Source organism: Equus quagga, chromosome 3 (assembly GCF_021613505.1).
Source record: "Equus quagga isolate Etosha38 chromosome 3, UCLA_HA_Equagga_1.0, whole genome shotgun sequence".
Taxonomy (NCBI): domain Eukaryota; kingdom Metazoa; phylum Chordata; class Mammalia; order Perissodactyla; family Equidae; genus Equus; species Equus quagga.
Window position 1 is genome coordinate 98,484,251 of NC_060269.1, and position 12,150 is coordinate 98,496,400.

At 33.6% G+C, this 12,150-nt stretch overlaps 1 protein-coding gene across 7 annotated transcripts in view; it reads left to right on the plus strand.

The window, feature by feature from the left end:
• The window catches only part of ANKRD17 (ankyrin repeat domain 17), a 161,865-nt gene that overhangs the window by 93,105 nt on the left and 56,610 nt on the right, over positions 1 to 12,150 (plus strand). For 5 of the 7 annotated variants that reach the window (XM_046657012.1, XM_046657013.1, XM_046657016.1 and 2 more), the window contains exons 9-15: positions 1,157 to 1,348; positions 1,729 to 1,838; positions 3,707 to 3,794; positions 5,262 to 5,389; positions 5,626 to 5,769; positions 6,180 to 6,282; positions 7,715 to 8,467. In XM_046657012.1, coding sequence (XP_046512968.1) covers positions 1,157 to 1,348; positions 1,729 to 1,838; positions 3,707 to 3,794; positions 5,262 to 5,389; positions 5,626 to 5,769; positions 6,180 to 6,282; positions 7,715 to 8,467 — 1,518 coding nt within the window. The remainder of the gene's footprint in view (positions 1 to 1,156; positions 1,349 to 1,728; positions 1,839 to 3,706; positions 3,795 to 5,261; positions 5,390 to 5,625; positions 5,770 to 6,179; positions 6,283 to 7,714; positions 8,468 to 12,150) is intronic. The other 2 variants (XM_046657017.1, XM_046657018.1) reach the window with 1 other exon arrangement.

Genomic DNA, 12,150 nt, shown 5'->3' on the forward strand with positions numbered 1-12,150 from the left:
GCACTTTGGTGGCTCAGGGTTTCACTGTTTTGGATTCTGGGAGTGGACATGACACCACTCATCAGGCCATGCTGAGGCAGCGTCCCACATGCCACAACTAGAAGGACCCACACCTTAAAAAAAAAAAAATGCAACTATGTACTGGGAGGATTTGGGGAGAAAAAGCAGGAAAAAAAAAAAGATTGGCAGCAGTTGTTAGCTCAGGTGCCAATCTTAAAAAAAAAAAAAATGCACATTTAAGAAGCTGTCAGGGAGCTCAGTATACAGTGGAGTTCTCTTTTGGGAAAAGTGAAACAGCTACTTTACTGTATTAAGATACCTTAAGTTTAGAAGTAATCTCCCATCTCTATCCATATTTGTAGCCTATTTTTCTCTCTCTTTTAGGGTAAACGTTTTGTTTAGACAAATTTAAGAGGAATGGCACATTTTAAAAAAATTTGTTTATTGAGAGAGAATATTGACTGAATTTTAAAAGCACCGGTTTTGGAGCAAATTTCTTAGGTTTGAATCACAGCTCCATTGCTTGCCAATTTTGTAACTTTAGGCACGTTTGTAACCCTCTGTGCCTAAATTTTGCCATCTGTAGAGTTGTGAGAGTTGCTATGTGTGTTTAAAGCTTTTGGGACCCTGTTTGTCACATAGTGCCTGTTAAGTGTTAGGTATGGTGATGGTGGTAGTAGTGATGATGATAATGTTGTGACCTTGGGCAAGTTGGTTAATCTCAATTTCCTTAGCTGTAAAGTGGAGCTAATAACAACATGTAAAATGCTGTCAATATTGCCTGACAAATGGTAGTAGTGTATTAAATGTTAGCTATTATTATCATCATTATCAACGTCTTTATCATCCTTATTTTTGAATCTTTATAATGAGGGAATATAGTTTATTTTTCTAAGTCCTTTATCACCTGACTTGTACCATCTGGCTGAATAAATCTTACTCCAGCTGTGTACATCAAATATGGACTGATGGATGTGGTTTTGATAGTTTTCTTTATTTTTAAGTGCCTAACAGGGTAAGGGAGAGGCACTTTATTATTTAATAAATAATCTAAGCATTCATTTTTTAAGTATAGTTTATTAGGAAACAATTGTATTTTGCTTATCTCTGGAATAAGTTAATGACTTTCTTTAAATAATTAGAATCTTTATTTTAGGAGCAAATATCAATGCACAGACAGAAGAAACTCAAGAAACTGCCTTGACTCTGGCTTGCTGTGGAGGCTTTCTGGAAGTGGCAGACTTTCTGATTAAGGCGGGAGCTGATATAGAACTAGGGTGTTCTACCCCTTTAATGGAAGCTGCTCAAGAGGGTCATTTGGAGTTAGTTAAATACTTATTAGCTGCAGGTAGGCATTTTTGCATTTGGGAGAAGATTTTGACATGATTTTTTTAAGTAAAAATGCTGATAATGCAAATAATCTTTTTCTGATATGATACACTGAATTTGTGTTAAAAAATGTGGTAAACTTTCATGTCTATTCTGAATAATTTACCTTATTGCTGTTTGAAGTATCAGCAGCTTTAATTTCAAGCGGTAATCTATTTCTAATTTTTTTTTTCTCTTTTCCTTTTAAAGATGCTGACAATATTCCCTATTTCTAGAAATGGATAAGGCTATTTTGTCTAATTTGAGGAAATATGGCTTATCTAGAAGAAATTTCTATGTCCATCATTTATGTCTTATGATTCTTTTATTAAGTCTGTATGTTGTTTAACACTACTACAGGAGCTAATGTTCATGCAACAACAGCAACAGGGGATACAGCACTAACATATGCCTGTGAAAACGGTCATACTGATGTAGCAGATGTCTTACTTCAGGCAGGAGCAGATCTGGTAAGCTGTATCACTTTTTAAATCCTAATATTTAAAACTAAGACAAGAAATTATTTTAAAATTCTATGGATATTGTAGACAAAGGATATTTCTTCTAATTTTATGTTGACCTTTTTGCCATTCTTTATCTCATTTAGTCACATTTTTTTTCCTACATTGTTTGGTGTCCATATTATTTTCTTTGTTAGCAGAACTGTCCAGTCTAGTAGCCCTAGTCCCCCACAAAAGATGGAAGACTTTGTATTAGATATATTAGTACAAATTAATTTTCTCTTAGGTACTTACCTATTTTTGGAAGCTTTTCTGATATTGTATAAAAAGTCAAACATAGCTTAGAGGCTTTTCACTGTAGCTTAGGAAATAAATTGTGCCTACATTGTTTAGAGCACTATTAAATAATAAAGGAGTTGAAAAAGGTAGGTATTTAATACATAATATTTCCCTTTAAATAACTTTTAGTATTTGAAGGATGAAATAGTGAGGTCATTATAAGGTAGATTATAAAGAGATGTCATAGGGAAAGTACAGAAAATAAAGAAGCTCGAAAGAGGTGAAGACGTCATGTAAGATGTTATATTTTAGACTGGGTAAGGTTTAGGAAGGTAGCTATGGCAATGCCGTGACTAAAGAGGTATTCCAGTGGGAAGAAATAGTATGAGTACAGCCTGAGACACAGGGAAGCATAAAAGCAAGTGTATATGGGGAAAATAGTCTTCCAGTTTAGCCTGTGAGGGAGTAGAGGTGAGACGTGAAAAGGTAGGTTTTAGTTAAAATGTAAGTACCTATATGTTCATGGAACTGAGATCAATAAGCAAATGTATTTTCCTGTAGAATTTCATAGTTTATGACAGAAGTTCACATGCAGGCAGAAACAGGCACCTCTATTCATTAGTTTTGTAAACTTAATAGTTATTTAACTTCTCTTTTCTCATTTATGAAAGGAGAGGATTGAATTAGATTACTATTGTGGTCTCTTTCAGCTCTGATTTGTTGGTATAACTCTTGAAGCGCTTTTTACACACATTATATTCTAGTTAGTTTTGTGCGTATTTTTTCCTAATTAGATTTTGAGCTTGAAGCTTAGGAACTGTACTTCCACTGTTGACCACAGTGGCTTTGAAACATACAGCAATGTAATCTTGCTTAGTTAATTGCAATTAGAACAACCTAGTGTATAGCTTAAGAGAAAAATCAAAAGTTATTCATCAGATGTGAATGTTAAACAATATATATAATGCTTTATAAAAGGTATTTTTTCTCAAACCTTTATATTCTAAGATCTGAAAATTTCCCCAATAGTGTTCTCAATTACCCAGCAATCACAAGAATGCAGTAGAGTCTCCATCATTTTGAGATCCAGAAATCTCTAGTAATATCTTATAACTGATGGTTTTAGCGATATTTAAATTATCACTAGACCTTGTTGTTTTTATATAAGATAAAATAGAGATGATGGGAAGTCTATAAGGCGAGGGAGTGATGTACTTAAAGAAATTCATACAGGTAGGATGCAAACTTACGAAAGGAACATCACTTGGAGTAGATAAGGATAATACTAATAATGTTGATTATTTAGAGAGGGCTGTGCTAGAGTGCCATTCACTGTCTCAAGTTCCACAATCCTTTGTGTAGAGAGAGAAGGAAAAATTACACAGATGGATTCAGTTCTTAAATTATTTCAGTAGAACATGTTTCTAATTTGAGATTTTTTTTAATTTAAAAATATATTTCTTAATTTATTTCAAAGCATGATATTTAATATACTTAGATTCATAAATTAGTCCAATTCTTTTCCTTTTTGATTTTTATGGCAAAAATAATTGTTCACTAGCAGTTAACTATCAATTAAGTCTGTGTTTTTTAAACAGGAGCATGAATCTGAAGGTGGAAGAACTCCTTTAATGAAAGCTGCAAGAGCTGGTCATGTTTGTACAGTTCAGTTCTTAATTAGTAAAGGTAGGTTTGTGTAAAGCAGTAGTTTTCCCCCAAAAGTGTGTATCCTCTGCCCTTGGATATTTAGAGATTGAGGAGTAAAGTACAATTTTTGGATATCATGTGGTAGGGTGATTCTACTGAGATTTTGTGAGTGGGTAGTTGATAAACATCCTATAAAGAAGAAATTCTCTATGAAAAACTTTCAGGGGTTTAAATAACTTAAAGTCTGTTCTGTTCATGTAATAATATATCTTGAAACTAGGATTTTTATGAAGTCGATGCCACTGAGTAACTAGAGGACAAGTCACTTTTCTACTTTATATTTCCTGGGGCCCAAATTTCCTTCTTTGTAAAATATAGAGAGGGGGATCATAAATATAGCACAAAAAATGTTCAAAATTGAAATGTGACAAATATGCCAAAATACATGAAGGATTTTCATTCATGGTCAGTAATTCTACTTTGAATACCAAAAACCTTAATGACAAAAGTATGTTATTACTTTAAATTATTCTTTTGAATTATTTCTTAAGTGTCTACTATGTAAGTTCAAGTTGAAACAGTTTTTCATGCAGATTTCATCATCTTAAGTATAGGAGATTGAAGATTTTACTTTTGATTCAACATTGATAAAAGAAAGACTATATAGGCCATAAACGATTAAAAAGGCAATGTATGCCATTTCTCTCCTACCAGAAATACTAAAGATCTCTTGTTTGTAATTTTGTAGGTAAAGAAAATAAATCAGAAATAGCTTAGTGGTCAAATTATTTTAAGCAATTTGAATACATGCTTAACTTGTGACGTATGTTTATACTATAGTGTTCTCAAGAATGGGATTATTTGCATAATCACTATCCTCTCTCTTCTATGGTTAATTTTAATGAATCTGATTCCACTTTCTTCCTGCTATTTTTTTTTTTATTTCCCACATTGTCTAGCACAATGCTCTAAATCAGGGATGAATTCATATTGAGGGGGAAATATACCTGTTTTCAGTTTCAAATATTTTCCAATGAAAAAAAGATAGCACCATTACTTTCTATTCCTTGTTAATTCTCTACATATTTACCCCGTAGAGGGCAGCGTGGTTTATTTTTTGTTTTAGTTTTTAGTCATCTTTTCTACTGAAGAACTTAAAATATAGATAAAATTTCATATTCTGCTTTTTTGAAGCAGTGATTACACTAGGAGTAAGATATACTTTTATCCTTTTCTTTTAATGATACCTACTGAAATATTTATGAACGAAATTATATCATGTTTGTCTAGGATTTGCTTTAGAATAATTCAAGATGGGAGGAGAAAACTGATGTGGGTATATGTAAAAGGAGATTGACCATGTGTTTATAATCGTTGAAACTGGGTAATGGGTATTGGGGGGGAGGTTCATTATACTGTTTTTCTACTCTTTATGATTTTGAAGTTTACTGTAATTTAAGAAATGAAAATCTCTTAACATGATTTTCCATGCCTTGTCTGTTTTAGGAGCAAATGTGAATAGAACCACAGCTAATAATGATCATACTGTACTGTCCCTGGCTTGTGCAGGGGGTCATCTGGCAGTGGTGGAACTACTCCTGGCTCATGGGGCAGATCCTACTCATCGTTTAAAAGTATGTGACTCAAATGTTTCAGATAGCATTGTGAATTAATTCTTCATTCTTTGACATTACAAAATATCATCTACAAAAGTTCTATTTATAGATGGCATTCTAAGGGTATTCATTTTCGTCTTATTAGAGTAAACTTAAGATTTTAATGTGTCTGGGGCCTATGGCTTTATCTTCCTTAATGGTTCTGTTAATTAACTTATTTAAAATTTTTTCCCATTCCACATCCTCTCTTTTAGGATGGCTCGACTATGTTGATAGAAGCAGCAAAAGGTGGCCATACAAGTGTTGTTTGCTATCTTTTGGACTATCCGAATAACTTGCTTTCAGCCCCTCCACCAGATGTCACTCAGTTAACCCCCCCATCCCATGATTTAAATAGGGTAAGATTCAAAACTAAAAGCATTTTATATCATATCTTCTTTATCCCCTTTTTGCTCATGGTGTCAGTTTAAACTAGATTGGTTATTTTTTGTTATAACACGTCGTTCTTTTTAAAGATATGTACTTGATATGGTTAATGAACATCTGGTTTAATATTCAATTCTAGATTGATATTATTTTGCTTTGCTTTCTTATGGTCAGAATAACAATTTGAATTCAAAGTCCATTAAAAAAGTGTCATGAAAAATAATTGGGTACCAACGTATTTTAAGTAAATATATCATTGTCTGAGATTCATGCCATATTAAAAATATTTTGAGTTAGTCTCTGTAATTTGTTCTTCATTTAAAGCATATTATTTAATGTAGTGTGTAGGGAAAGCAGAAATATAATGTTTCCTTTGTCTTAGGCTCCTCGTGTACCAGTTCAAGCACTGCCCATGGTTGTTCCACCACAGGAGCCTGACAAACCACCTGCCAATGTTGCCACTACTCTTCCCATCAGGAATAAAGGTCAGTTAAACTTCTAAAGACTGTTTCTTACATCTTCTCCAGTAAAAATGATAAGATTACAGAAAAACTAGCCATTTAAAGTTATTTTTTTTACAAGAAATGAATTTTACTAAGTTGGCATAATTAAAGATTTTTTTTACAAATGAAAATAGCATGTTATTGGGAAAGAAGTAGTTAACAGCACTAATTTGTGCTAGAATTAGAAGTATTAGCAGAGAAATTCAGATGCTCATCTTTGATGCAATTCTGATTATTCATGATTTCCTCTAATAACTAGTCATTCATGTTTATGTTAAAATGTTAGGCTGGGTATAGTTGGCTGACATTTTTGTAAATTAATTAAAAGTTAAAATTTATTTCAGAATAACGGGTTTAATATAGATTTTATATCTGGATTACCTTTTCTCCCCCAGTAGTTCAAAGTTACTTCAGATCTGCTTGTTTGTTTCTCTAGAATTCTGAGGTCCATAATTGACTTGTGGATGTTACACCATGTATGTTCATAAGTTATATCCCAAAATATTATAGCTACCAGTTTGAATCAGTTTTTGTTTTTAAAAAGTTTGCCTGAAGAACCAATGCAGTTTTAATTTTTTGGTTTTCGGCTACCTGTATTATTTTACCACCAAGAATACTAAGTATTTCTACCAGCTCTTTTCAATCACTACTACCAATATAGAGCCTTGGCACCATTTTCAATTGATATAGCAAACAACTGATTGCTATACCTGTAGCCAGAACTGTTTATTCACCTGGCTGTCAGAAGATACAGTGGATGGCGTAGTCCAGCATCTTTTCTTCCAGGGAAACTGAATCTCAGTTCTCTACTGGCCAGGTAGCTGTGTGAATATGTGAACTTATATCATGTCTTTATCAGTCTTGAAGATGCTAGGCCCCAACAAAGACATATATTTTAGTTGGATTTTAATTGCCTGGTATTTCTCAGTGGTTTGGGCACTCTTTGTGTGTATGTGTGTATGTTTAAAGGGCACAGACTATTAAATGTGGAAAAACCTTGACTTAGAGGTCTAAGTTTTCCCTACATCTTAATAATTTAGCATTATTTTTCTGTTCTTATAAGTTTTTACATCTTTTTGACCAGATGGAGTATCCACACAGTCTTAGATTTTACTTAAATTGCACCACATAGATATCACAAACCTTCATCCATCTATTGTCTAATTTTAGCCGTGTGATATTTAAAACGTTCTGAAATTAATTTCCCAAAGATTACTCTATGCACATAAAATACATACATTTTATATTTATGTTGACGAAGGTGGATTTGTTTTTAACTGCTTAACAGTGCATTTTCACCTTCTGTGGATATGATAACTTGGTGCATAACTGTTGGCACTAAACCTCCCAACAGTAACTCTGTAATGAGGATGCCATTCATGTGCACTTCTGAGGGGGTTTCTTTTTCACACAGCTGCTTCTAAACAAAAGTCCAGCAGCCATTTGCCAGCAAACAGCCAGGATGTACAGGGTTACATCACCAATCAGTCTCCAGAGAGCATTGTAGAAGAGGCTCAGGGAAAGTTAACAGAACTGGAACAGAGGATAAAAGAAGCCATAGAAAAGAATGCACAGCTGCAGTCCTTGGAACTGGCTCATGCTGACCAACTTACCAAGGAGAAGATCGAGGAGCTGAACAAAACAAGGGAGGAACAAATTCAGAAGAAACAAAAGATTTTGGAGGAACTACAGAAAGTAGAACGAGAACTACAACTGAAAACTCAGCAGCAGCTAAAAAAGCAGTATCTAGAGGTTAAAGCTCAAAGAATTCAACTTCAGCAGCAGCAGCAACAGTCTTGCCAACATCTGGGACTACTAACTCCTGTTGGGGTTGGAGAACAGCTTTCCGAGGGAGACTATGCACGGTTACAGCAAGTGGATCCTGTTTTGCTTAAAGATGAACCCCAGCAGACTGCTGCTCAGATGGGTTTTGCACCAATCCAGCCTCTGGCCATGCCTCAAGCTTTGCCTCTGGCGGCAGGTCCCTTGCCTCCAGGGTCCATCGCAAATCTTACAGAACTGCAAGGAGTGATAGTTGGACAGCCAGTACTGGGCCAAGCACAGTTGGCAGGGCTGGGGCAAGGAATTCTGACAGAAACACAACAAGGGTTAATGGTAGCCAGCCCTGCTCAGACCCTCAATGACACGCTGGATGACATCATGGCAGGTGGGTTTATATTGTTATGAGCAGGTATCAAATATGATTTGCTTAAGGAGAGTAAGAGTGTGCCAGAATTTTTTGCCGTTACCCAACTTGAGAACTATTTTTGGACTCTTGACCCATGTATATCTTTAGAAATATTAGTTCAGTCTCAGAAGTTCTCAGATGGATACAGGTCAAATTAAAGATTAGCTCGTTCAATACAAGTGACTGAAACTTTCTAGCTTAGCTGGGTAGGCTGGGAATCTAGGTTTTTCAGTAATGGGGTTGATGTTTGATTTTTTTGTTTTTGTTTTTGTTTTTTCTCTTTAAGTTCAGAATGTTAAGATTGAATTTTGGCTTTTTTGCTTCTGTGTTCACACTAATAAACTGCGAAATTGATAGAAGTTGAAGTGCAAAACTATTAGGACACTTCAGGAAGCTTATTTGTGAACAGAAATACTTTATATCCTAATGGATCAGACTTCAAACCTGATGGATATTTAAAAAAAAACAGCAAAAAACATAAACACTTTTAGAACAATAATAAAGTACCAAATCAAATAGGGTTTGATTATACTGTATGTCAGTATTTTTATCCCCTGTGAATGTTATTATGTAGTCTCTTTCTAATTGTATTATGGGAAGTTGTGGTCCCCTGATATTATCGTAAATGATATATCTTTCAATGTGTAGCCAGAGAAATTTTATTCCATTATAATTAGTTTCATTGGCAAGAAGAAATACTTTGGAAGGTTATTTTTTATTGGTTCTAGTTTGGGGTACTTATTTTTTGTGAGTTCTGTAACAAAGTAATAGAATGAGATTTTACAGGATCATAAACCATAGAATGTTATACTGAGAAGGATCATTTTCTTCATATAAAAAAAGAAAAAAAATTTGAAAAGGAAGGAAAAAGGAAAGACAATGGAAATAAATAGTTGAATTTTGATAATTTTCATCTACTCTCTTCTTCCCCTTGTTTAATTCTTTGGTCTATGCTTAAAAGATGATTAAATTTCTCTAATTTTGAAACTATGTTTTAGTAGCATTACATATTATGATGAGATTATACCAAATTTAACTTACACCTTTTAAAGGAATAAAAGAAAACTAAATTTTATACTGTTGAAATATTAGGCTAACATTCAGAAACTAAGAAACCAGCTAAGGAGACAGATTTTATACTTAGAAATTGCTCTGAAGTTTCCCAGTCCTCTTTTGGTATCACCTCAACAGTCATATGTGGAATGAAGTCTCTGCTGATCCTAGAGGGTACAGTAACTACCTTGGAAAAAATACTATTAATCATTCGTAAGAACTGTAAACATTCTTATATTGATAAGTATAAAATTTTTCTTACATTTGGCAATTACTGCTAATCACCATTAGCTGGTTATTATAATTTGCAATATAATTTTTAAAATATTAGATATCTTATAAAAATTGCAGCACAGTAGCCAAAAGTTCCAAATTTTGTATTACTTCCATGACCAATAATCTGGATCATAATGGTGTTCTTTCTGTGTCAATTGAACTACCAAAGAATGGTATAGAGTTAAGTGGTTTTTTTATCCAGTTAAATGGAGAATGGACATTCCATACCAATGAATATTTACAAATTTTTTGACATGCTGTGAGAGTTAACCTGAAGTTCTTGGGCATAGTTATCAACAATTTGCCAATTGTACAATTTTTATGCTTACCAGAATTATCAGAGGTTTGTAAAGTAGTTTTTCTGTTGATTTGTTTACCAAACAAAAACGATTAAATTCTGCCTATGTTTTCCAGGTGTATTCACATAAAAATTTTTAAAAAGCACATAACTTTTCAGGAAGTATGACAAATACTTGTCATTATAAAATACGTTTCCTCTTTATTATGCTCATTTATGTGGGGAGAGGAGAGATGACCAAAAGGAAGAACTGAATTAAAAACATCCAGCTACCTACTGCAGTTCATCCCTGTCACCGTGCATAAACATACAGAAAGATTCATGCACTCGCTTCCATAACCTTTCTTTAAACTTCTTCTATGGTGGTACTTGTTCTTTCAGTTGACCGATGACCATTTCCATGTCTTTCTTTGGGTTTTTTAATATCTTACAACCTCATTAGGCTCGGTCTTCCTTCCTTCACTGTAACCTCTACTCTTTAATTCTTAGTCCCCATTTATTAGACTGCTCTTATAAGGTTCCGTCTCTTTTTCTCTGATACTTGCTGGCCAAAGTCTTCTGTATTCCCTGTTCTCCATACTTAGCAAAGTAAAATCAGTTCCCTCATTAACCACTCTTACCACCTTGCCTTTGCTGTGTTTTCAAGTTCCCTCTTTCCTTGCCTGATGTTAAAACTTTTCTGAGCATCTGGTTCTCCTCTCTAAAATCTAACCCTAAAATGAAGTCCCACATATAAAGATCTGTACCAGAGTTCCTTCAGGTACCTACATATTTACAATTGTTACTTTTAACTGTAGAGAATGACTGAGTGACAGGCAGTTACTTAGTTTTAGTAAACCAATTTCACAGTTACCCCAATGGAAATGAAATGAGGGAATTGATTTTTCCTATCTCCTTTTAAATGAGGTGATAAGAAGAACCAATTTGACCAAAAGTAAGAGAATTAATTTTAGTATGTTCTTGAAAAGAACTTATTCCAGTTGAAATGTAAGTTATAATTTAGTCATTTAACAATAAAACTTAGATTTTTTTGTTTAGTATATCATGAAATAAAAATCAGTACTTTGGACAGATTGATGTTCATTCTGTTTAAGCTAATTTTTATACTTAGCGTTTTCATTTGTGAAAATCAGTCCAATCAAAGGAGAATCTATCTTAAGAGCCATAGATTTTATCTGGTTTTGAAATTTATACTTAAAATATGTACATTTAAATTATCTTGATTTTATTTTTCCTTAAGCTACAAAACTATCAATATGGAGTAACAGTATCAAGGTGATTTAGATGATCAGTTTAATACGTTAGTACATACCTTTTTCTATCAGTCTGGATCCATAAGGATTCAAACAGTGTTTTGTTTTTTGTTTTGTTTTGTTTCCTCCTTTGTTTTTCCTTTGGCTTTTAAGTGGACTTAAAAATGTATAATTATAGAATGTGTGTTGCTATAATGTATAGTGTATGTTTGTGCCTGAACTAAGGATTTTATGTAAAATAGATTTCTTAATTGACAACCATGTTTATAATTGTTAAATAAGGTCGATTTCAGTTTTGTTCTTGGCAGGATGGTAATCTCTTTTGCCTGGTTTCAGATGCAGTTGTGAATCATGATTGTTTTCTGTCTGATGTAGTTGATAACTACGTTGGTAACACATATCCACACTACTGTTGAACAAAGATTAATGCCCAGATTAGTACTATAGCATTTTTAATAAGGGGGAAAAAGGATTGATGTTCACATATCAACTCCAGAAGTGAGTTGGTGAGGGAATTTATAAAGTACCCTCAACTGCCACCGCCTTTGGAGTTCCTCCACCTCGTACTGACCTAGTTATAGCCCCTTCTTAGATTTGCAGATTTTGGTGAAAATAATATCATGGCAAAATTATACTTAGAAGAACTAACAATAATCTATGTTTGAAGGATGATTGTGTGCATACATTTATTTCTACTCTAATCTTTTAATTTTGTCCTTACAAGTCAGTGTGATTGCTGGATTGATTGGTGGGCAATTTACCCCCCTCAGAATAATTCTGCA